Raw genomic sequence first — 27397 nt, 5'->3', positions numbered from 1 at the left:
TTGAAGGCCTCGCTGACAGAGGGTTCCGCCAGTCGTTCCCAGCAGACTCTCACGATACGTTTGGGCCTGCCAGGTCTGACCGGCTTCCTACCCTCCCAGCGGATCCAACTCACCACCAGGTGGTGATCAGTCGACAGCTCTGTCCCTCTCATCACTCGAGTGTCCGAGACACGTGGCCGAAGGTCAGATGATACGACTACGAAGTCGATCATCGACCTCCGGCTCAGGGTGTCCTGGTGCCACGTGCACTTATGGACACCCTTGTGCTCGAACATGGTGTTCGTGATGGACAAACTGTGACTAGCACAGATGTCCAACAACTGAACACTATATATATATATATATATATATATATATATATATATATATATATATATATATATATAAGTACATATGCATACATAAACATGATAGGAGCATCTTAGTGGAATTTAGATGTGATAAGGTGACATTAGTGCTGGGATTTGCAAACGAGCCGTTATTGCACATGATTTGTGGACATATTAATATTGCACGTGATTTGTGGACATATTATTGCATGTGGTTATTTCACAGTGTTATTGTACAGTCTGACAGCAGCAGGGAGGAACGACCTGCGGTATCGTTCCTTCTTGCAGTGAGGGTGCCTCAGTCTGTCACTGAACGAGCTGGTCAGCTCCACTACAGTCCGGTGCAGAGGGTGAGAGGAGTTGTCCATGATGGATTTGAACTTGGCTAACACCCTCCTCTCAGCCACCTCCTCCAGAGAGTCCAGAGGACAGCCCAGGCCAGAGCTGGACTTCCTGACCAGCTTATTCAGTCTCTTTCTCTCCCGCTCTGTGCTGCCCCGGGGCCCAACAGACGACAGCATAGAGGAGAACAGAGGCTACAACAGAGTCGTAGAAGGTTTTAAGCAGAGGCCTGCTCACTCCAAAGGATCTCAGTCTCCTCAGGAGATGGAGGCGACTCTGGCCTTTCTTGTACAGGGCGTCAGTGTTGTGAGTCCAGTCCAGTTTGTTGTTGAGGTGAACACCCAGGTTTTTGAAACTGTCCACGGCCTCTATGTCCTCCCCCTGGATGTTCACCGGTGGGTGAGGTGGTGGTTTCCTCCTGAAGTCGATCACCATCTCCTTCGTCTTACTGGTGTTGAGACACAAGTGGTTGCGCTCACACCAGTCCACAAAGTCTGTGATGACCGAACGGTACTCCAGCTCGTTCCCCTCAGACATACGACCCAAAATGGCGGAGTCATCACAGAACCTCTGGAGATGGCAGCTGTCCGTGTTGTAGGTGAAGTCCGAGGTGTAAAGGGTGAAGAGGAAAGGTGCCCTGGGTGGCCCCGGTGCTGCATCCCTACCACATCAGACTGACAGCCACGCAGCTGCACGTACTGCAGACGGTCAGTGAGGTAGTCGATGGTCCAGGCGGCGAGATGTCCAGCTGCGTCCTCCTGCGTCCCCTGCAGCAGCGCCGGTCTGATGGTGTTGAAAGCGCTGGAGAAATCAAAGAACATGACTTTCACAGCGCTCCCAGTCGCCAGGTGGGTGAGCACTCGCTGCAGCCATACCTAATCATGACACTCACCTGTTTCCAATTAGGTGTTCTTTGAGCATTCATAAACTTTCCTAGTCTTTTGTTGCCCCATCCCAACTGTTTTGACATGTGTTGCAGGCATCCATTTCAAAATGAGCAAATATTTGCATAAAAACAACAAAGTCTATCAGTCTGAACATTAAACATCTTGTCTTTGTGGTGTATTCAGTTGAATATAGGTTGAAGAGGATTTGCAAATCGTATTCTGTTTTTATTTACATTTTACACAACGTCCCAACTTCACTGGAATTGGGGTTGTAAGTCATGTTTCCCACGGGGCAGATACTACATGTCTAAAAGAGAACTTATCATTTTGGTTAAAGTTGGTTCAAGTTGACATTTTGTAGCGGTAGACATCACGTCAATTAGTGCACCTGAATCACACGCACTTCATATGCAAATAGCCATAATTTTGTTAAAGCACATTTTAAAGCTATACATAATACCGTGAAACCGTGGTATTTTTGCCCACAGTTATACCATCCAAATCTGATACCGGCCCATGCCTACTTCCGACCATCAAGAGGGGCCTTGGAAATTATCTCAACTGTGCACAAATTCCAAGAAAAGTATCAAGGGCCACACCAACCACTTTACCTCGCCTTCATTGACCTGACAAAGGCATTCAACAGCATATAGTGGAACAGCATTCCACTTCTGTGGCAACTCCAGAATAAAAATTGGCTGCTCATAGAAATTCACCAAGCGCCTGAGGTTTCTCCACAATGACATGTCTGCCACAATTCTAGTCAACTGCTCAAAAACAGAAGTCGTTCGTGTTCACTCATGAGTAAAGCATAGCTGCATCATTGCCCCTGTGCTTATCATCATCTTTGTGGCCACAATCCTCAATCTAATCAAGGACAAGGTGCCACCATTAATTGACACTGTATACAGAATGGACGGGAAGTGCTTCAACCTGAGCGGACTGACAGCCAAGAAGAAAATCACCACCACTCCTGCTCCTGGCAACAACAGTGTATCATCCTTTAAGAAAGAAGGCCTTCAGGAAATCCTTGAAATGTATGATGAAGCCTACACCAAGTTTGGTCTTTAGATCTACTTGAAGAAGACACAGATCTGGTATAAACCTCTCCCAACACTGTCAATCCAAAGCCTCCTACTGTGAGACTGCAGGGGCTGTTCCTGGAAAGCACAACCCACTTTCCATACCTGGGCAACCATGTTTCATCAAACACCAACATCGATAACAAAACTCAACACCGCCTCAAGTATGCAAGAACAACCTTTGGCCAGCTTCACACTCATATGTTCAACAACAGAGACCTTTGACATGAGACAAAAATCTCTGTCTACAAAGTCTCTCACACACACACACACACACACACACACACACACACACACACACACACACACACACACACACACACACACACACACACACACACACACACACACACACACACTCCTCTTCAACCGCTTAGTCCAGTCAAGGGTCACGGGAGGCTGGATCCTATCCCAGTAGTCATAGAGCGTGAGGCGGGGTACACCCCAAACAGGACACCAGTCTGTCACAGGGCCACATACAGACAAACAAACACATTCACACCTGCATGCACACGTATGGACAATTTAAAATTTCCAATCCACCTAACCTGTGTGTCTTTGGATGTGGGAGGAAGCCAGAGCACCTGGAGGGAACCCACCTAAATACAGGGAGAACACGCAAACTTCACACAGAAATGCCACCCATGACCTTCTTGCTATGAGGAAACAGTGCTAATCACAAAGCCACTGTGCTGCCCTCTACAAAGTTATTATTATGCCAATCTTGGTGCATGGATCTGAGACCTGGACCACCTACTACCAACACCTGAAGAACCTTGAATGATTTTACCAGCGCCAGACTTAGGAGTATCCTAGGCATCAAGTTGGGAAGTCTTCAGTACCAACTCTGGAGGATCGAGTGTGTCATCATCAAGAACCAGCTTCGGTGGTTGGGTCACGTCATTAGGATTGATGACAGTTGACTTCCCAAGCAAATCTTCTACTTCCAGCTGAGGAAAGGAAAATGGTCCAGAGGAGGGCAGAAAAAAGCTACAAAGACCTGCTGAAGCACAACCTCAAGAGCTGCTCTGCTGACTGGAAGACGTGGGAAGAATAAGCAAGGGACTGAGCCAACTGGCGAGTAATGTTCCACAAGGGAGTGCAAGTCTTTGAAAAAAATGCAGATGAACAACACAGAGGAGAAGAGGAAAAAGAGAAAAGAGAGAGGGCAAGATCCTGACCGGCAGAACCTTCCCGCAACGACCACACTCCAAAAAAGATAACTTGCTCAGTGAACACAATAAAATTATGTAATGTATTTTCACCCAAGTAAAATATGTTAACTTGGCCAGAAACAACTTTGCTGAGTGACCTAAGTGTAAATTTGTTGGGCTAACACGATGAATTTGCATTACTGTTACTTATATAATTGGTGGCTTGTATGTCACATGACATCGATGATTCATACGTTTGCTGTCGTGTTTCATTGGCCGTGCAATAGGCCTTTTTTAGCACGCAATTTTGGTGCTATATGAAGTGTGCTATTGCACGCCAAGACCACTGCGCATGCTCACACTACCGGTGGTGGCGTTTAGCTAAACATGACGGAATTTGCGTTGCTGGTGGATGACGATTTGAAAGTGTTAACTGATGCTGCTAATTCTCCTAACACACACACAAAAATCAAATCCACCACGCCGTAAGCCTTCTGGAGGCATGAAGAGCTGTTAGGATGAAGTTAGGATGAAAAGCCTGACAAATTTCGATCACGATTTTTCGCTGGACTGAGGAAAGCAGATGGCAGTCTGTAGACAAAGTCAGTGGACAGCATCACGGATTACTATAATTTTAGACCCCTATTTAAAAAAGTTTGTGTTGGACTGTTAAGCACCAGTGAGGAGCACCAATACGTAAGATCCTTTTCTGTTTTTTTTTTTAAATTAATAAAATATCAAATGACAAGGATCTATTTTTGCCATTATATATAACAAATAATGAAATAATGAATGTTTTTCCACAGTACCCACCGTTTCTGCCGGGGTACCCCCGGGAGATATTGTGGGAAGTGCTGCGAGAGTATGGAGTGAGGGGGTCCCTTCTCAGGGCCATCCAATCTCTGTACTTGCAAAGTGAGAGCTGTGTTCGGATGCTCGGCAGTAAGTCGGACTTGTTTCCGGTGGAGGTTGTCCTCTGACAGGGCTGCGCCTTGTTACCAATCCTGTTTGTGATATTCATGGACAGGATATCGAGGCATAGTTGGGGGGAGGAGGGTTTCCAGTTTGGTGGGCTCAGAGTCTCATCACTGCTTTTTGCAGATGATGTGGGCCTGTTGGCTTCATCGGCTGGTGACCTCCAACACTCACTGGATTGGTTTGCAGCCGAGTGTGAAGCACTCCGTGTAGGGAATACAGCCTTGCTCCAAGTGAAGGAGTTCAAGTACCTCGGGCTCTTGTTCACGAGCAAGGGGACGATGGAGCGTGAGACTGGCCAGAGAATCGGCACAGCAGGGGCAGTATTGCATTCGCTCTACCATGCTGTTGTGACAAAAAGGGAGCTGACCCTAAAGGCGAAGTTCTCGATCTACTGGTCAATCTTCGTTCCTACTCTCACCTATGGTCATGAGGGTTGGGTCATGACCGAAAGAACTAGATCGTGGGTTCAAGCGGCCGAAATAGGCTGGGAACGCCTCAGGATCCCCTAGTCAGAGGTGGTCAATGTGGCATGGGAAAGGGAAGTCTGGGGTCCCCTGCTGGAACTGTTGCCCCTGCGACCTGAACCCGGAAAAGCGGTTGAAGATGAGTGATGAGTGAATGTTTTTCCATTCTTTCAAATGAACTAATATTTATTTCAGTCAAAGATGGAATGTACCATTCAACTCATAAACATTCATTATTTGTGTACTAATTATTATGGTTCAGGCCAACTAGATTTGTAAAGGTAAATGTAGACCTAAATGTTAATTTGTTATGTCAACATGATGAATTTGCGTTATTGTTACATAATTACAATGTTCAGGCCAACTGGATTTGCAAGGGTAAATGTAAAGAAATGCTGAGACGTGGTTGGGGAAATCCAGTTTGTTTTTATTTTTCACTATGTTGTCATCGTTTGCACATATGCGTGCAGCACCATGCCTTGCACATGGGTGATTGGAGCACATGTGACAATATGTTTTCCCAGCTTTGCGTTGCGCTGACATGGCGGCTGCGATGTGGAGCGGCACAAGTTGTTGGAACACAGCACAGGCCATGGGCGGTGGTCAGCTCCCTCCCTGCTTAATTTTCGAATGACATCCAACCCATGATGTGATTACATGTCAACACAGCCCCTTGACAAATGCATAACTATAGTGGGTGTGTGCGCGTGTGATCATGTCAATAATATGGACATCACATAATCAACAAATGACACATCCACCTTTCCACTGCAGCATTGTGCTAACATAGATGGGCCCATGGCGCCAGGCTGTGGGGCAATTGAGCTGGCCATGCTGATTTTTCTGTGAGGCTGTCAGTCAGGCTGTCACATGACAGATGGACCATGTGGACATTGCAATCGTGTGTCATGGGATGTGCCCGTCCAATCAGATGGCACGCTGGTGCTGTGACATGCAGCTGGGCTGGGTTTTTATTTTTCTCTCTGTTTTGGTGGTGTGGGATTGGGCTCCACAGCTGTCAGCTGTTCCATCATTGACATGACAGCCATCCAGCTGTGCATGCTGCACCAAGAGTGATCACACTGCACTGCAGCCGCCGTTCGAGCCTTGACAAGCTCAGTCACACCTCGACTATAGGCTCGTGGTGGAGGGAGGCACACTCACTCGCCATTAGTGTTGCTGGGGGGAGGGGGTGGATGGCAAACTGACATGCCATTTGTGTTGCTCGGTAACGGCATACTTGCAGGGCACTTAGAAAATGTGGGGCCATTCATGCAGCCAGCTCAAAAGTAGTCTGCCTGCTCTCTACTTTCGTACTGGCTGCGCGAATGGCCCTGCCTTTTCTAAATGCCCCGCGAGTGGTGTTGGATGTTTGTGGGTGGCACCTGGATTCCGGCTGACTCCGGCCAAGAGTGGGTCAAATGGCCATTTGCCATAATTCGACCACTGGTGTGAAGGCTGCCTCGACCGCGGCATTTGACCAGGGTATGACATGGCCGATGGTTTTGTGCAGCCCCTTGCCCCTGGCACGATATGTCTGACCTATGTTCGACATGCTATGCGAATGTTGTGAGCACGATCAGATAGCAGTGGGACCTCATCTTGCCTGCCATTCGAATGGGTTTCCAGCACTAGAGACACATGAATGTAGAGTGCATGTGCTGTGCCTGAATGGATATGGTGACTGCTGTATGAGGCGCTCTAATTTTTGCCATTCGAATCCTCCTTCGTGAGCCATCGGCCTCAGTCGTGTTATGTGTGAAGGGGCCATTAGGTTCACATAACACAAAAATCAACAACACCCATGGTGTGTTTTTTGACTGCACGTACAGTGTTTGTCAGAAGGAGTGCGCATCAAAACTGGGCATGTTCAGTCATCTCCAGGTCCACCAGTCAATCTGGGTATTGACCAAGAAACCATCTTCCTCTCCACTGTGGGATTGCCATGACAATGATGTAAATATGTACAAAAATACGGAGTAAACCTAACAAAAGTTTTTTTTTTAAAGAAATAAAATTAAGAAATTTAAAAGAGAGAGAGAAGCAATTTTTATATAGACTGTGAGGCCCAAAGGTTGCTGGTGATGAGAGTTTATATCTCCCTTTGGACCAGATGCCAGTCTGATGCAGTTTAAGCTGGTACCCAGTAGCAAAGGCTGGTATTCATTTAACAGCTGGGAGGACATGGACAATGCAGATGACGTATCTCAAGATAAAGCCAGATAGTGTGACCAGGAATTGGTCTACATATTGGAAGCCCAACTCCCATGTCATTTGCAACAAAAGCAGTGTCAATTTCTCTGTGCTTAGAGGTTTCCGGATTGGACCATCACAGTGAAACTGTGTATTGTGGTGAGATGAATCAGTATTCCAGATCTGTTTTGGAAGAAATGGACCCTGTGTGCGCCACCCCAAAGACAAAAAGGAGTGTTATCAGCAACAAGTCTAAATGTGTATTACAGAGTGCCAAAAGAAGAATTGTGGGATTGTATGAGAAAGTCTGGAGTGGCACAGAAGTATTTGAGGGTGGTACAGAATGGGTACAAGGACAATGCAACAGTGGTGAGACGTGCAGTATGAATGGGCCAGCTCTGAACCCATTTGTGTTTACAATGGTGAGGGACAGGTTTTTTTTTTTCCCTGTCTGCATATATAGTAATAGTAAATGCCACACTGGTAGAACCATTTATGAACATTAATTCACATATATGCAATTTATTCTTGCAGGACAGAAGGTATGTAGTGCGTGAGTGAATGTGGTGTGCGTGTGTGACCCCCATCCACCCTTCCCGATCAGCCTACAACATCCTACTCAAAGCTGACTGACAACTTCTATCAGAAGGGACCGACCACCAAAACAACACGAAGACAGACAAAAACAAAAGTGGTGAATGCAATAACTGTGAAGTGAGACACCGAGGAGACGGGGCCCCAACATAAAACATGCCGGAACAAACCACCACACATGAACAAGCAGTGACAGCGACAGGCTGTTGTCTAGTTCATGAGCATTCATACCCTAATCTAGGACACCAGAGTCTTGATCCCCTTGAGAGCACCGAAAACCAAATTGTGGTGTCGGCCACGAACACATAACCAACCACACACAAAGACCCAGATCACAGCTATATATCCGATCACTACTGTGGCTGGTGTGTTGGGCCAAGATAAAAGTACAGAACCCTACCATAAGACATGGACCACTCCGGCATGTCGGAAGCCGACCACAAGCGATGGTGGAAATGGGTCCAGGACGCAGGGCCCCAGGAGGAACCAGGCGAAAAAGGGAAGCAGAAGGGCACAGGGCCCAGGAAGGGCAGCCACCAGAGCCGGGGCAGCATGACAGACCAACAAGGGAGCGGCCCAACAGCGCCGGAATGCACCCTCGACACCACCCTCCTCAACGGAGGCACAGGAAGCAACCCCATACGCGAGGGAAGCACACAGGGCATCAGCAGGGCCCATCAAGAGGGGGGAGCCCAGAACCACAACACCCTGGCCATGGCCCCAAGAGGGAGGAGTGAGCGGCGGCAGGGATGGGGGAAAAGGAGCCACCGCAACTGAACCCAGACCGCAGGCGGGGACCACCGGCATACGAGGGTGGGGCCCGGCTCCCAGAAAAGAGGCGAGACCCACCCCCCGGTCCAGGAAGCACACGAGGCCCCCCAGACACCTGAGATCCCCCCCAAGCAGCCTGCAGGACCCCCAGACACCCCCCAGCCACCAATCCACCCCCATCCCGGATCCCACCCCGGACACCAAGCCCAAGATCGGGAGACCGCCTTAGCAAAAACGGGGCAACACCCAACCCCACGGAAACTGTGGCCCCCAAACCCACAGCAGCCATCCGCCCCCCGTGCCAAACACCCACGCCCCACCGCCAGTGATGGACAGGTTGACGGACAACATCAGACAGGAGTCTATCAGAGAATCTTTGGTTCAAATCACCGTCAGACCTGAAAATCACTAAAGGTCCTTGGGCAAGGTCCTTAATCCCCAATTTGCTCCCCGTGTGCAGTTAAGTGCCTTGCATAGCAGCATGATGACATCTATGTGTGAGTGTATGCCTGAATAGGTGAATGTGAGGCATTATTGTAAAGCATTCTGAGCTTCAGCTGGAAAAGTGGTACAGAAATGTAGTCAATTTACTGTGGTGTTTTCAGATGACATTGTGATCTGTCGTGAGAGTCGATAGCAGGTTGAGACTAGCCTGATAAGGTGGAGATATGCTCTAGAGAGAAGGCGAATGAAAGTAGAAGCAGGAAGGAGTATATGTGTGAATGACGAAGGGGTGGATCATGACTTTGTTCTTTGAGCACAGTCTCTGTGTGCCCTTCTAGTGTCCTTAATAGTCAGTCCCATGGCTCGATTCTTTTTGCAGTATAATAGTTGTGATTTCATTGCCGTGTTGTGTACACTTTCATGTCTCTCAGAAGCTATGTAAAAAATCCCATGCCATGTATGAAAGGGAAAAGGACACCAGATTTTTTCTCTTTTGTGTGTGTGTGTATGTGTGTGTGTGTGTGCGGGGGGGCTTTTTTAGGACACCTGCTGTTTGCTGTCTAATATGATCCTTTCAATTAGTGCTACTTTTGCTGTTGATAATCACAAGATTACAGTAAAGCTTTGAACCACTGATACTGCAGTGTAATTGGCAGCCTAGATGGTAACATATACGTCCACAATACATCCTGTGGTGTATAAATTCAACTCTAATTGTTTCTGAAAGAGTAACATATATTCCATTAAGAAATTTCAAATAGTACAGAATGCCATTTTAAGAATATTTATTCTGCAAAACTGCAATTATAGGAAAAAGATACTAAACGCAAGTAATTTCAAAGCAGTGGAACAAGAGATGCATTAACAATGAAACAAAATCATTAACTGGGTGCAGGAATTCTGCTGCCTCACCCACATGTATATTTTCAAACAAGAAAACAATTTGCATTGCATTTTAATTTTAGCTTCAACTGTATCCGCAAAGAAATATCAGAGCAGCCAAACGTGTGTGGCTCCGGTTCATTCGTAAGTGTCGCATGCAGCCAAATAGACAGAAATGATAAATAGACACGTCATCATTTTTGCATCGTACCAGCAACATTAAATAATTAACACCTTTTACTGGACTTTCTGTGACTGAGAACGACATCACAGAACAGGAAAGAAGAAAAACAATATTTTAATAAAAACCATGGTCACAGCAGATAACAGAGTGAGGAATTAAACAAAAGAGCTGGTAAGAAGGCAGCCCCACATGGGGCCGCTGCCTGATGCACGGCAGCTCTGGGATCAGCTGCAGGAAAAAACAAACCCTCACCTCCTGAATATAGTTTTATATTTTGTTATTATTGTCACACATTGTGTCTGCCAAGACATGACCCAACACCGAACAAGTCATGCTACCTCTGGACTGTTGAGTTTTCCGTCACATGTACGTTCACTGCTCAAGTTGGCTGGATCACTGTGTCCAAAAAACTGCAGAGTGCTCAAAGGAGGATGGCAGGTTTGGTTCCTAGAACTAGCTATCACGGTTGGGGCGCAAAATATTAACCGCTGGGCAAATTGATATCATTTATATCATCTATCACTAGATGTGATGCCACTATCTTATCCCAACAACACAGTGTCCCTGATCAGCCAAGAAAGGACATTATCATTGAAGTGGAATCAGAGTGAACATGTGCTTTAGTGGGAATGAAGCAAAAGCAAGTCAAAATGTGACAGAAATTAATAAAAAAAATATTTTTAAAGCTCCCATGCATTGTGTCAAGAGTATATTAAAAGTATATTTACCATGACCTGGAGAGACTATTCAGCACCAGCAGGAGAAAAACAGGATGTTGACTGTCAATACAAATGCTGCCATAAGACGCCTTTAAAGCAGGTTAAAGTTCCAGCCACACTGATTAACTTCCATAAACACATCCCTCTCTGCTTTAGGTGGAATTGTACTGGCGTTCAACCATTGACCATTTAAAGTATCTCTGTTCGTAGGAGAGGATTATTTTCACTGGTCAGAGGGTGTAACAGGACATACCTTGGGTCATACCGGATCCGACATTGTCAGTAGGGCTAAAACCATTCTGTGTGGTCTGGGTGGCCAGGTCAACCATCTGATGGAGGCGGAGCTTACGACAGTAGATTGAGGCAGCTTCTGGCTCTAAGGCAATGATCAGCTGTTCTGGGTTTTCACGGGAAACCAGGCCAGACTGCAGGAGGGCAGAATACACACAGAGAAGTACATTTTGTTAGACATATAGGCAGCTGTCAGAGCTGAGGTCAGGTAGGTCATGTAGGTCAGGTCTTCATTTTTCTTCAACTCAAATGTGAGCTGTACGCCACCTAATTACAAGAACACAAACTCATGCTGTATGCTGACCCACAAGTTGCTGCATGCAACTTTTTGAAACATAATTTGTAGAATAGCGCAGGCTCAGTCGTGGTCATTCCAAATATCTAATTCAGATGATCAAAATGTACATCAGAAGTTGCTGAAATGAATATATTGGAAACACAGAGGTCCTACAGCTGGAAGCAAGAAACATTAAAGACTGTTTAAGACTTTTTTTTAATGGCAGTTGGAGTTACATTTCCAACATTGCATAACCAAAAACGAAGGGGGAATAAAAATATATATATGGCTGAAGGTTAGGGTCAAATTCACAAAAATATATATTGTAACATGGTTACTACTTTAAGCCACAATGCAAAATCTTCCCTGCAAACTGCGTCCATTCCAAACGCAAACTGCAGTCAGTCTGTCAGTCCAGCACACTGTCAGCAGCCATATCTCGGACAGAAAGAAAAAGAGCAGAATCAGTCTCGCAGAAAAACTATACCTATGGTATAAATCATCACCAGCAAATCAGCAGGAAAGCAGAGAAAACACTAAGGTGATCATTGGCCGTTAGCCCGAAGCTTCACTAACAGACTCAAAATTTAGATCAGGGGTCACTAACCCTGTTCCTGGAGGGCACCTGCACTGCATGTTTTCCATGTCTACCTACTCAAGTCACACCTGATTTTTTACAACTGGTGTTTTGATTGGCTGAGCACACCTGATAGAATTAGTTGCCTGGGAGTGGGAGAGTTAGAAAAAATGCATGACCTCTGATTTAGATAGAGCTGAAGCCAAGATAAGTTCCATTATTATCACTTTCCCGGGGTGTTGCTAGGCCGGTATCGTAGATTTATGTCGATGCTATCTGGCTATACCTGCCTGCTGTGCGTAAACAAATGACGGCATAGCGCGCAGCCCAAGAACTGTCCGCAGAGGGGGAAAAAAAAACTCTGCATAGGAAAAGATGAAAAGGCGAGAACTGTGTTTTGGTCCCAATATGGATATTCCGGATGATTTTCTCATGGATAGTACGACAACGAAGAGCAGGCAGCCAGTTTGATGAGGACGCACTGCTGAATTTGGACGGCGGCGCGCGCGCCATCGGACATGACAAAAGTTAACTTTTTATGTATGCGTTACGTGTTGTGTATCTCAATAAAAAGTGATAATAATGCAAATAATATGTTGTTGTCGTGCGGTATGATAGATATTCGCCCTTGTCTAACTCGGGCGAATATCTGTTATTTTGAATGACTGGGCGTGAACGACGGGCCTCTGAAAATGCATACCGCCCTTCAAAAGCATGTTATTGTATTATTACTAATAAAATGAATTTAAAAGGATAGGAAGCATAGTTCCATACTATGCCAGTGTGCTAGCCAAAGGGAGAATAAATGAGTCTTAAGTCAGGACTTAAATGTCTCTACAGAATCAAACTGTTTATTCTCCATAGGGATTCAATAAAAAAAGGTGCATGATAAGAGAAGGCTTTGGCCCACAGATCTTTTATTCACCCTTGGGACACAATGCAGTCCTGCACCCTCAGAATGCAAAGGCAGTACATAGGGTGTGATTAGGTCAGCTAAGTAGGGAGGTGCTAAACTGTGAATACATTTATAGGTTAATAGCGGAACCCTAACATCCGACCTCACAGAAACAGGAAGCCAGTGAAGAGACACCAAAGTGGGGGTAATGTGTTCGAACTTTCTACTTCCTGTCAATTGACTGGCAGCAGCATTTTGAACCAATTGGAGACCCCTAATGCTGGACTGCAGTAAACCAGAAAATAGAACATTGCAGAAGTCCAATCTAGAAGAAACAAAAGCATGAATCCAGGTCTGTGCGTCAGCCATATACAGGATGGGATGAATCTTCGCTATATTTCGCAGGTGGAAGAAGGCAGTCCTCGTAATATGTCTAATGTGTAGGTCAAAGGACAACGTGGGATCAAAAATCACCCCCAAGGTCCTCACTTTGTCAGTGTGATGATGTATGACACATGATCCTACGTTAAGAGAGCTGTCTCAGTGGAATGACATGTTCTAAGTGCAGACTGCAGTGGTTTAAAAAGGCTATTCTCAGTAAGGTGGTCCTCGAGCTGCAGTGAAACCACATTTTCCAGAATTTTAGAACAAAATGATATCGGCCTATAGTTTTTCAATACACTACAGTCAAGATTAGATTTCTTAAATAACAGTTTAATCACTGCAGATTTGAAACATTTAGGAACAGATCCCAAGGTTAATGACAGATTAATAATTTCCAACACAGTCGGTCCAAGAGTGGGCCACAGGTCCTTAAACAGTTTTGTTGGTATCAGGTCAAATAAGCAGGTTGTGTCTTCAGCAGACATTACAAGTTTCATCAGCGCTTCCAGTGAGATACTATCAAATTTGGTTAGTCTAGCTAATGCATCAGCAATGGCACCCACCTTGATAACAGGGTGTAGTGGCTGAATTAAGACATGCTGAGACATATTCATCCTAATGTCATGTTTTCTTCTCAGAGTAATCTAAAAAATCTTGAGCTTTAAAATGAGAACAACTTTATTTAACCATTTATTCATGGTTGTCCATGAATAAATGTTGCCATCGTGTCGAACAGCAACTTTGTTGCCAGTAGTACAAATACTTCTAGTTTTGAATGACGCCATTTTCATTCTAGACCTCTAGCCTTATGCTTAAGACCACGTTGGTAATCACTGAACCAAGGCAACTGTTTCTTGTGTGTGCGTTTGTGTGTGTGTGTGGGGGGGGGGGGGGTTGTAGGTGAAGCATGAGGTACTGCTCATGAGCATGAGGTAAGCGGAGGTATATGTTCTGAAGCTCACTTAGTAACTTGCTCCAATATGTGGAGAGAGCACAAACGGAAAGTTACCTCCAGATTTTTCAGAACTTTTGAAATAATTGCCAAATATAGACATGGAAATCCTGACACTTGTTGGCGAAATTGTGTTACTGACATCAGCACCCACACTCATATATTATGGACTTGCCCAAATGTCACAGTTTTTAAGCACTCTTTTATTAAGGAACCCCTTCTTGCAATTTTGGGCGTAATCCCAGATGACTTTGGAGGGAATGACAGGAAATATCTCTTGCATATACTACTGACAGCTGCTCTTAAATGTATCACCTTGAAATCATTGAAACTGAAACCACCTATTTATTCCATGTGGGTCGAGAAAATTAGGGAAATATATATGATGGATAAAATTACTTTCTCTCTGAGAGTTCAAAAGGAGCTGTTTATTAAGAGATGGGACCCTGTAAATGCAGTGATATTTCTTAAATGACTACTGTGTTTCTATTTTTTTTATTATTATTAATACTGAGATTTCTCTCTCCGTCATACACTGGTGTTTTGTGTGAGCTAAAGATCCAAGAGTTGTTGTTTGATGCCATAGTAATGTTGATATGATGGTTTGTATGAGCACTTGCAATGAAAAATTCAATAAAAATTAAGTTAGAAAACAACCTATGACTTAATCCCCCACACATGGACTCCAGCATGCTTGACTCTATACAAAGTCAAGAAATCACTGATGTGTGATGTGTGATTTGGTTGGGACTTCGGCGACGGTGGTCGCATCTCCTCCTCTCTCCTCTCCTCTGTGTTTTTCTATCTCTGCTCCAACCTTTAAAAGTCCCAACTTCACCAGACTGTGAATTCTTCAAACTATATTTGGAATAACCATGGAATTGATCAGCTGGTCTCTCAATGCTATTGACAGCATTTTTTCAACAAGGAAATCAGGGCTGGGGGACCCTGCGTGCCCAGACGGAACCTATCCTATGGTCTATGTTCTCGATGCCTGGGAGAAATAGCGCACTGCGTGCTTGGCACCACTATCCATGAAAGATTTTGAGGATTTATTCTTATTTGCTTTTATGGTAGGAGGGCTAGGGCTGATTGGATTATGCGCTCCCCTGACCTACCGGAAAATTGGCAAGACAGCTGCTACCAGAACCACAACCCCACACCTGTCTGTCATGATTAATGAGGTGGGCAAGGCGATACAATCTCAGACTGTGTTAACTTTTGAAGTCAAAAAGTTTGAAAACATGTCGGAGCAAATATCTGCCTTGCAAAGGAAGATGTTGGAGACCAGGGAATATTCATAAATTGGGTTTCGACATTCAGAGGAGCCGCAAATGGAATTTCTGTGTTTCTCTGCCTAACCCAAAACATGGCAGCCTCATCAGGTTCCGAAGGTCAAAATGCCCCACTTGTTTTTCCTCCAAAAGGATTTCAACAGCCTTGGTGGAGCATTTGGCTCCCCTCTTATATGCCCTCCCCTACACCCTGCTGTTGTCAAGGCAACTCCAGACTTTATGCACACACGGACAAAGACTGATACGAACTCATCTGCACACATGACACATCTGGGTGCTCTCACTTCCAAAGACATGGAGGTTAGGTGAACTGGAAACTTTAAATTGACTGTAGATGCGCGTATGAGTGTGACTTGAGTTTGTCTGTCTATATGTGACCCTGGCATCCTGTCCAGGGTGTACCCTGCCTCTCGCCCAATGACTGCTGGGATAGGCTCCAGCCCGCACGTGAGTCTTGACCGTACGAAACATGGGGACAAAATTAATAAATGGTCTGAAAATGAAATGACCTCTGACTTAAAAACAATATCCAACCTGAGGGTTGCGTGATCCATGACACCCCTACTATCTATCTATCTATCTATCTATCTATCTATCTATCTATCTATCTATCTATCTATCTATCTATCTATCTATCTATCTATCTATCTATCTATCTATCTATCTATCTATCTATCTATCTATCTGTCTGTCTGTCTGTCTGTCTGTCTGTCTGTCTGTCTGTCTGTCTGTGCATGTGTGTTTCTCAGTCTTTAAGTTTCTTTGCAAATTTTTAAAATGATATTTAGTGCATTTTGTGCCACTGTACACTGAAAATAAAATTTTGTATACAAATTACCCCTTTTTGATGGTCATAACAGGATTTTAAATGGAGCAAAATTTCAGCTGAATAAAATGGTACGGGCACCATGGTGGCTTAGTGGTTAGCACTGTTGCCTCACAGCAAGAAGGTCGTGGGATCGCTTCCCACCTGTGGCCTTTCTGTGTGGAGTTTGCATGTTCTCCCCGTGTTTGTGTGGGTTCTCTCCAGGTGCTCCGGCTTCCTCCCACATCCAAAGACATGTAGGTTAGTTGGATTGGAACCTTTAAATTGTCTGTAGGTGTGCATGTGGGTGTGACTGTGTTTGTTTGTCTGTATGTGTCCCTGTGACAGACTGGTGTCCTGTCCAGGGTGTACCCCGCCTCATGTCCTGTGACTACTGGAATAGGCTCCAGCCCCCCTGGGACCCTTGTGAGAGAGCGAATGAGTGAGTGACTGAGTGAGTGGAATGGGACGGGTAGCTTTATTTGTCTCAGATTCAGCACTAAGAGAGAGCATGTCAGACGGCACGGAGCTGTGGACTGTGTCTCACAGACAGCTGAAGAACGTTGTGTTTGGAGGAGGAGTGCTCACTGAACAGACGCACTTCCTCCGCCGTCTTGGAGCAGCCACCCTGGCTCCTGCTGAGTCACCGTGCTGACACTCTGCTCGCCCCGTACACACCCTCCCCTCCACTCTCTCTGCATCCCTCCATCTCTGACCACAGCTGACCACAGACACAAATCACTCCTCTTCCTGTTTCTTCCTACATCAACACTCCTATCTGCTGAAAAAGAAGATAGAAAAAATATAGAAATAAAAATATAGAAAATAACAAATATGATTTTGATTTATCAGTCAATTAATGAAGCAGTAATGTCAATGAAGGTTTGATTACAATTTCCCAATCAAAAATGAAAGTAAAGCTGCGCCCAGCTGCGTTCTCAGCCAGAACTGCCAGAAGTGCTGCATGTGCTTCAGTTTTTTACCCCGATCAATTGTGGAAGACCTCCTGTGTGGTCCCGGCGGACCCGGCGCCACGAGGGGGCATTTGGGGGTGACGCCCCCTCACGTCATCAACCTCGTCCCCTCGGATGTGAGAGTTATCAAAAATAAAAATAAAAAAGAAAGAAAAAGAAATACTGGAAAATATAGCGCCTTGCAGTTTCGCAGATTTTTTTTAGTCCAATTTTGCATGCTTTTTTTTTTTTGCAGCGCATTGTGCTCTGCGTCCTCATCAAGTAGGAGGGTGTTCTGTCGAGATGACAGGACACCTGTTGCGGCACCGTGAAGGGAGAGTACGCGCATTGTGTTCTGCATGTCTGTTTATAAGAATTTTCTCACCCAGAAGAAAAAAGAGCGCCAACAACTACCCATAACTGTGTTCTTCACTCGGAAAAAGACACCTGCAGCAAGGTGTGACTCGGTGGAAAAAGATGCGGCGCCAGGACGAAAAGGCGCAGTCAGAGGAACTGTGAAATACTGGTCAGTCACTATTAATAATTTCTTACATATCCAACCTCGTAGGTTGATCGTCAAAATTAAATTCATTAGTTCTAAAAGCCATCATAATTATTTATAGGAAAACATTCTATTTTTATTTCTCAAACAAATGTTTGGGCCTGAAAACAGGTTGGTCTTATTTTTCTACTAAGGTTTGAACTTTGAGTGTTTACACACGAGAGAAAAGTAAGAAAATGTTAATGCCTGTTTGAGAAAAGTGTATAAAGTGTGTAGTGAGGGGTTTTACAGCCTTAAAACGTCTATAATAATTGCAAAAAATGACGCTGTCTACTTCGCGGATTTCGCCTATTGCGGGCTATTTTTAGAACGTAACTCCCGCGATAAACGAGGGACCACTGTATATCTACATGAAAGGTTTATCGTTGACCCGTTGTGTGACTGTCATGTCCAATTGCGCTGTGTTTGCACTTGTGTTGCTGGTTTGGTTTTGTGGTATGCAGGAGATCACTTGACCGAGGGTCTATACGTTCAAATAATTAAAAAATACTGTCATCACTCTTTACTCTTAGTCAGTCTCTTACAACGGTGTAGCCTAAATACACGAGCTTTCTAGGAGCGCACCCAATTCATTATGCACCCTCAGAGGCACGTACCCTCTGGTGCGCACTTTTTTTTGGGGGGGGGGGGGGGGACGCGACCCCACCCCCTGTGATTAGCTCATCGCCCCCTTAATATTTTTTTTCTGGTGCCGGGTCTGGGTCCCGGTTCCCAAAACACTGCACGCCAAGGAACCGGGCCACTACAGATCAGTTGCCCTGACCTCCCACCTCATGAAGACCATGGAACGGCTCGTCCTGTCTCACCTCCGCATCGTGCTGAGCGACACCCTGGACCCACTGCAGTTCGCCTACAGGCCCAACATCGGGGTACATGCGGCTGCGCGGCTGTCAGTCTGAGGTGGTAAAGTGCAGCACCGGGGCCCCCCGGGGCACCGTCCTCTCGCCTTTCCTCTTCACCCTCTACACCTCGGACTTCACCTACAACATGGACAGCTGCCACCTCCAGAAGTTCTCTGATGACTCCGTCATTGTGGGTCGTGTGTCTGAGGGGAACGAGCTGGAGTACCGGTCAGTCATCACAGACTTTGTGGACTGGTGTGAGCGCAACCACTTGTGTCTCAGCACCAGTAATATGAAGGAGATGGTGATCGACTTCAGGAGGAAACCACCACCTCACCCACCGGTGAACATCCAGGGGGAGGACATAGAGACTGTGGACAGTTTCAAATACCTGGGTGTTCACCTCAACAGCAAACTGGACTGGACTCACAACACAGACGCCCTGTACAAAAAAGGCCAGAGTCGCCTCCACCTCCTGAGGAGACTGAGATCCTTTGGAGTGAGCAGGCCTCTGCTTAAGACATTCTATGACTCTGTTTGCTGTCGCCTGTTGGGCCCCGGGCAGCACAGAGCGGGAGAGAAAGAGACTGAACAAGCTGGTCAGGAAGTCCAGCTTTGTCCTGGGCTGTCCTCTGGAGTCTCTGAAGGAGGTGGCTGAGAGGAGGGTGTTAACCAAGTTCAAATCGATCATGAACAACTCCTCTCACCCTCTGCACCGGACTGTAGTGGAGCTGAACAGCTCGTTCAGTGACAGGCTGAGGCATCCTCAGTGCAAGAAGAAACGATACCGCAGGTCATTCCTCCCTGCTGCTGTCAGACTGTACAATAACACTGTAAAATAACCACATGCAATAATATGTCCACAAATCACGTGCAATATTAATATGTCCATAAATCACGTGTAATAACAACTCGTTTGCAAAGCCCTGCACTAATGTCACCTTACCACACCTAAACTCCATTTCACATATTGTAAAGAAGATGCTCCTATCTCCTTTTCAATCCCAATCATGTTTATATATATGCATATGTAAAAAAATAAAAAGGACCTATACTTTATGGACAGACCTCGTATATATATATATATATATATATATATATATATATATATATATATATATATATATATATATATATATATACGTATATATATATATATATATATATATATATATATAGGTATGTATCTGGGTGTGCATGTATATGTGTGTATGTATATATGTATATACATATACATATTCTATTTCTACCTCATTTCTTATGTCTCGTACTGTTACAAGTATTATTATTATTGCTTATCCTTGCACACGCTGTTTGATGAACATTTTCCTCTACTTGCACCCATCTTGTGTTTTTTTTTTTTTAAGAGCTGACGTAACATGAATTTCTCCTCTGTGAGATCAATAAAGTTTATCTTTATCTTTACAAACACCCGGAAGTGGCCCATGATGACACAGGGGGTTGAGTATCTGAGTTGGCGAATCAGGATGAAATTTTTGAATACCTCGAAAATTTCACCCCGATTTCAAAACTAATGCTGATGATAGCCGTAACTACGGCGTAGTTTGTCCAAGTCTGTTCATGAATGACTAAAGATGGATCAAGGAGTTACTGTGATGCCTCAAATTGTGCTCTGATTTGCTAATGCTCACAAGAGAAATTAAGTCATCTTCATTAAAATCAAAATCTATGCACTCAACTCCACAAAAAGCCTCAAAACAACAGCCAGACTTTGGCAATCCAATGTTTGAAGAAGACTTTTCTTGTCTTTATTAAAAGAAACACTGATACATAAACAATTTGAAATGCTATAACTACAGGGATGTCAGACAATAAGAAAATTTAATCTAATTAAATACAAGCTTTGTGATTAAGGAATCAAAATTAATCACATACATAATTTTTCGGGGGAAAAAAACCCACTCAAATCACAAGGCACATAGAGAAGAAAAATGTGAGGTGACAGAAACAAAAAGGCAGTGAGCAAAAAACTTCACTTTCAAAAAACTGCATTATTTTAATGTATAAAAATAAATTGTGCAACCTATGAAATGTGAAAAAATGAGACTTCATGAACACACTGAGCATGACTCATTGCTACACTTCAGTGGATTTTCTTATATTTTTGGCACCTCAATTAAGGTGGTATTAAGTCAGTTAAGAGTTTTTTCTATTGTCATTTGCACAGTAAAACCAGGCAGTTTTCTGCTAAGAAAATGCTAAGATAAAATATGTTCTAAAATATAAGATAAAATATGAAATATGAAATATGAAAGGCTATGTGCAACGACACAAACAGAACAACAGTGCAGTGGGAGGAGTGCAATTAAAAACCAAAGTACATTTGTCTAAAGTGACCCGTGATAAAATGATAAAGTGACAGAGTTAAGGTTAAGGTGACTAAGTTATGAAGTGTTCATGAGTCTAACGGCAGAGGGGAAGAAACTGTTCTTATGGCAGGAAATAATGAGACAAGCTCCCCTGTCCAGTGCAGCATGGCGCTCACATGAATGGCCTCATGGCTCATGAGCTGTCCACTCTGGTACACAAGTGTACACAGCGGTCAGGTGCAACATGATGTAATCGCTTCAGTGAAGGCATGTGATCATCTGACAGCTTTTGCTCCTGCACGGCCACTGACGTGATCTGAGTGACGCCCCCCTGCCTGGAGCACAGCTCCAGCCATTCCACGGCTGAGTTTTTATTTTTCATGACTGTTGGTGGCTGGGGACACTGTATTCCACCTCCAGAGAGAAATGCTGTTCGTGATGGGTGTTAGACAGTTGTTTTATCCCTCTCAGCTGTCCCTGGTGGGGCAGTGTGCCAAGCAGCCCATTGACTCACTGTGTGCAGGACGCACCCTGTGTACACCTGTACATCTCGTATTACAGCTGTGATGATCAGCTGTGATGAAGTCTTATAAACATTGTGTAACCCATGGGTGGGAATGACAATGGGAGGGAATGACAATGATGTCCATCATGGACATGGCAGTCCAGCTGTGCGCACTGCACTGGACAGCGATCGCACTGCACTCCAGCTGCCTTTTGAGCTTTTGGCACCTCAGCGGCACCTCGACAATGTTGGATGGGGGGAACACAAACATACTCGCACGTCATTCGTGGTGCTGGGGGGATGGGATACAACACACTCACACGCCATTCATGGTGTTCAGGTGGTGGACACGACACACTGACTGCCCTTTGAGCTATTGCCACCTTGACCACACCTCGACAGTTGTTGTACTGGGCACTACATCCGTGCTGGCCATGCAACTGGACCCGCATTTTCTAAGGCCCCGCACCATTCGCCCTCATTCGGCCGCTGGTTAGAAGGCTGATTAGATTGCAACATTGTGCCAGGGCTCGACATGGTCATTTTGTGCAGCCCCTCGACCACGGTCCGAATGGTCCGACCTGCATACGACATGCTATACGAATGTTGCGATCACTGTCAGATGGCATTATGAACTCATCTTGACTGCCGTTCAATTGGGTTTCCAGCACGAGCGCGACGTGAATGTGGAATGCAAGTGCTGTGGCCAAACAGTTGTGCCAACTGCTGTACAAGGTGTTTGAGTGCGGCTTGGATTTTTCACGAGTTCCATTTGAATCCTCTGTTGTGCACCATTTGGTATCATTCATATTATGTGCAAAGGGGCCTTAAAGGATGTTTAGAGGATGTGTGGATGTTTATGTTTATTGGCAATTTTGTCCAATATTTTGTACTTTTAAGCAGAATTCCTTCTGTGCAGGAGTCGTAAGGTACATGGATGCATAAATAGTGACCAGAGCTATTATAATAAATACTTAGAGGATGATAGTAGTAATGATGAGGAGAAAATTGACAGTGAAATAACAGTCATTCAGGTGGTGGAGGGGTCAGTGTGTAAGAGAGTAGTCCTGGAGTCTGAAGCCCTGGACTTCAGGCTCCTGTAGCCTGATGGTAGGAGTGTGAAGAGTGAGTGTTGGGGTGTGTACTGTCCCTGATGAGGTTGTGTGTCCTATGTAAGACTCTGGTTTGGTAAATGTCCTGCCATGAGGTGAAGGCTGCCCCAGAGATGTACTATGAGGTCTTAATCACATGCTGGAGAGGCTTCCTGTCTTGGACTGTGCAGTTACCATATCAGACTATGAGGCAGTGGTGAGGACACACTCAGTCGTACACACTGTAGAAGCTGCTGAGAATTTTGGCTGACATATCAAATTTTCTCAGTCTCTCAGAAAATACATTCTCTGTTGGGACTTCTTGATGATCTCTTGGGTGTTGTAAGACCAGGTGAGATCATCACTGATGTAAGTGCCGAGGAATTAGAAGGTTTTCATCCTCTCCCCATCTATCTCATCAATGTACAGTGGTGTGTGCAGCTCCCCACTCCTCCTTGGATCAATAACCATCTCTTTGGTCTTTGCTGCATTGAGGTAAAGATTATTGTTGCAACACCAGACTGCAAGATTCGCCACCTCTCTTCTGTATGCTGTCTCATCCCCACCAGTGGTCAGACTGTAGTGTCATCTGCAAATTTAATGATGCTGGTGTTGTTCTGAGAGGCTACTCAGTCATATGTGAAGAGTGTGTAGAGCAGGGAGCTCAGCACAGCCTTTGGGAGTCCCTGTGCTCACAGTTCTTATGCTAGATGTGTAGTTATGAACTTTAATTGACTGGGGTCTGCCTCTTGGGGGGGCTTGTTGACATTCAGCTTATTGTTGATTTATTTATTTATTTATGTTGACGGAATGATGCAGTCACAGTGCGAGCGCAGACTGTCAGCTCACCTTATATGCAGCTTCCCTCATGAACTGCTTTGCGGGCATTTTCCAGATGGCAGGAACAGTGATCACCCATCTGACGTCATTGTTGTCAAACTCACTTCCTGTCTGGTCACTCAGCTCCTGCAGGATGGACAGTAACATACTCTGTGACGTGACAGCACAGTGGTTTAAAAGTAAATACAGGAGGGTTTGCTCAGGATTCAAACTTGTGCCCTTCTGTGCCCAAAAGTCATTAAAGTCATTAAACTCTTTTCAATCAATGTTTCTTGCAAAGATAAAGCGCTGACATATTACCACCAAAAAATATTTGATTATCACGTATTGTAGTACACAAGTCAACATTATTTGCATGGACAAGAATCAGAAATAATTCAACAACAGAATTTCATTGAGTTTAATTTCCAACATCAAAACTTTGTCTGATTAATTACATCTACCCTGTTAAGGGCCCCTTCACACATAACACAATTGAAGCTGACTGGCGCACAAAGGAGGAATTGCACATCACTCATAGAAAATCGGAGCCACCTCAAATGCCTCGTACAACTGTCGTCACAACCATTCACGCACACCAGCAGCCGAAAGACAGCAAGTGCTCTGTGACTGCCCATTCGACCCCCTCTCAGCAGGTGTTGGCCATATTCCAGGTGCCACGGACATCCAACACTACTTGCTGGGAACTTAGAAAAGGCCGGGCTAATCATGCTCCAAGCATGATTATGGAGTGCAGATGACTACATTCAAACTGTCTGTGAAACTTGTCTAAGTGCCAAACAAGTGTTCCGTCACCAAGCAACACATATGTCAAGTGTTACCCCCAACACATGTGGCTTGCAAGTGTGTCGGCTTCCCCTCAAGATGTGGCGTGCGTGTGTGTCACGCACCCCCCCCCCCCCCACAGCACCACAAATGACGTGCGAGTATGTCATGTTCCCCTCATCCAATATTGTTGAGGTGCCAGTGGTGGCGAAAGCTCGAATAGCAGCTTTAGAACAGCAGTGCAATCGCAATACACGTGGCATGCGGGGGGGGGGGGGGGGGGGGGGGCATACTTGCATGACATGCTGATAATTTTGTACAGACAAGATCACATAGGGACCAGGCAACCACGTGTGAGCGCACATGGCACTGCAAAGCACCTCTCAGCCTCTCAGCCAGCCACTCACTGACAGCTGGGAATGACAGTTCAATGCACACGACATGTTAAATTAAAAACACAGAGAACACAACCAGGACAAGTATATCAATAAATACTACAGTAACTACATACATAATTACATAACAAATAAGTAAAATTATAATCACAGAACAAAGAACAAAAGAGCGACACTTTGTTCTGTGCACTGATCGAAAGGTGGCATGTCCGCAAACAGCTTCTGCTGATGGGATCTGTTAGCCTGAAGTCACAGCTGGAGAACACGTACCATGTTATGACAGACATGACCATACAACTCTCCACCGTGAGGTGCGTGGTGTGCATGCTGTCCTCACATGGAATACATAAAAACATATAATCAACCTTTGCAACAGGCTGGAGCAGCCACATAGTGCACACATTGGCAGGCTGTGCCAGGTGAAAGGGACCGTCTGATCATGTGTACACTCAGCTGGCATCTGAATGCTACATCACCCACGTGAGCTGTGGTCCACATGATGCGGTGTCCTGCGGCGCGCCGCTCGCTGGACACACGCGCGGGGCTGGCTGATATGGAAATGATAATAGTGCGCTGCTTCATTCATGTCATTTCATGACTTGACTTCTTTGACCATGAGTCATTTACAGAGGAACAGAAGGATCATACTTGTATTGTCCGCTCGATATGAGGGATTAAATATTAGAAACTGCTGGGGTTTTTTTTGTTTGTTTGTTTTTTTGGTGTGTGGTTTTTGTTTTTTGCGGTAGCAGCACCGCAATGTGGTGCCACATGTCTCAGGTGCTCGCACAAGCGTGCACAAAACCGTCACCGTAGTATCGTGCACACCTGTCTGACCGTGTGTCCCTCCCGACAGCAGGTGGAATGTTTCGTCATTCTCCATTTTGTTTGTTTTTTGTTTGCAGATTTTCAGCCAGTTTCTGCTTCTTTCGCCCAATTTTGTGTTATGTGTGAAGGGGCACTAATAGTTTGACTTCAGGAACTGGTTCTAGAAAGGCTGAGATCTTAGAGCTACAGAAAATTCATAAGCGTGTACCTGTTCTCCTCAAGAACAACATGCAATTCCATTAAAATTCAGACCAACACCTTCAATTTTCTTCCGTGTCCTTTCAGAAGAAACAGCAACATTGTTCAGTGCTGTTACGGGTGTTTCCACTAAAGCACCGTGCTGCCCTCGTTGATCACAAATATTAAACAAGCCAAGTTGAGCGTAAGATGTCATCCCTGACTCGGGAATAGTACAGCACAAATAAATATGCCTGTATTTGTCATCTGGATACAAAATATACTCTCACATTCATTTACATATTTACATTTTTGTTATATACATTTAGTATAAATGAAGCAGGGGTGATGGCCAAGTGATTAATGTGCTTGGTTTCAGTTCAGAAGGTTCCGGGTTCAAATCCCACACCTGCCACAGTTCTCCATGTAATGAGGAATTGCGTCAGGAAGGGCATCCAGCGTAAAACTTGTGCCAATTCAACATGCAGATCCACCTTGGATTTGCTGTGGCGACCCCAAGTGCAAACAAGGGAGCAGCCGAAGGGACTTACTTACTTACATTTAGTATAAATGAGTGATTCCAATATACTATTTACTTTGTGAATGTCCGGTTAATGACTAAAAAAATTAATTTGTGGCTTCATTTTGGATTTAAAATGTGGAATTGACAACAGGTAAATCTCAATAAATTAGACTATCATTCAAAAGTTAAATGGACTGGAATTTATACAGCGCTGACAAGCCGGGCAGCTGCCTGGCCTGTGGCAGCTGGACCCGGAATGCAGACTCCCAGACTAGGCTTAGGTGTAAAAGAAGTCAACTTTATTCCAGGGACAAAGACATAATGCCAGGTGAGTGAGTGATTATGGCTTACAGCTAATGAAAAACAAAATTCAGCATCTCAGAACATTTCAATATTGTGAAAAAATTCAATATTGTAGACTCTAGGTGGTTCAAAGTCCTCTTTTCAGATGAAAGTAAATTTTGCATTTCATTTGGAAATCATGGTCCCAAAATCTGGAGGAAGAGTGGAGAGGCATAGAATCCAAGTTGTTTGAGGTCTAGTGTTCCACAGTCAGTGATGACTTGGGGTGTCATGTCTTCTGCTGGTGTTGGTCCACTGCGTTTTATCAAGTCCAAAGTCAGCGCAGCTATCTACCAGGACATTTTAGAGCACCTCATGCTTCTATCTGCTGACAAGCTTTATGGAGATGTTGATTTCATTTTCCAGTAGGATTTGGCACCTGCCCACACTGTCAAAACTACCAATACCTGGCTTCATAACCATGTTGTCATTATGCTTGACTGGCCAGCAAACTTGCCTGACCTAATCCCCAAAGACAATCTATGGGGTATTGTCAAGAGGAAGATGACAGACACCAGACCCAACAATGCAGATGAGCTGAAGACTGGTATCAAGGCAACCCAGACTTCCAAAACACCTCAGCAGTGCCACAGGCTGATCGCCACGCCACACCACATTGATGCAGGATTTCATTTAAAAAGAGTCCCGACCAACTACTGAGTGCATATACTGTACTGTGCAAGGCCCACCTGTGCAATAATCATGCTGTCTAATCGGCATCTTGATATGCCACACCTGTGAAGTG

General features: G+C 45.0%; 1 protein-coding gene across 2 annotated transcripts in view; it reads right to left on the bottom strand.

The window, feature by feature from the left end:
• Positions 1–27397, bottom strand: part of hspa12a (heat shock protein 12A) — a 342644-nt gene that overhangs the window by 120412 nt on the left and 194835 nt on the right. The window contains exons 6-8 of one of the 2 annotated variants that reach the window (XM_034185227.1): positions 23632–23748; positions 11277–11448; positions 11033–11047 (exon numbers count right to left, since the gene is read on the bottom strand). In XM_034185227.1, coding sequence (XP_034041118.1) covers positions 11033–11047; positions 11277–11448; positions 23632–23748 — 304 coding nt within the window. The remainder of the gene's footprint in view (positions 1–11032; positions 11048–11276; positions 11449–23631; positions 23749–27397) is intronic. The other variant, XM_034185228.1, reaches the window with a different exon arrangement.

The sequence above is a fragment of the Thalassophryne amazonica genome, chromosome 13 (assembly GCF_902500255.1).
Source record: "Thalassophryne amazonica chromosome 13, fThaAma1.1, whole genome shotgun sequence".
Lineage (NCBI taxonomy): Eukaryota > Metazoa > Chordata > Actinopteri > Batrachoidiformes > Batrachoididae > Thalassophryne > Thalassophryne amazonica.
Note: the sequence above shows the minus strand (reverse complement) of the source record. Positions and strands in the feature narration are given on the sequence as shown.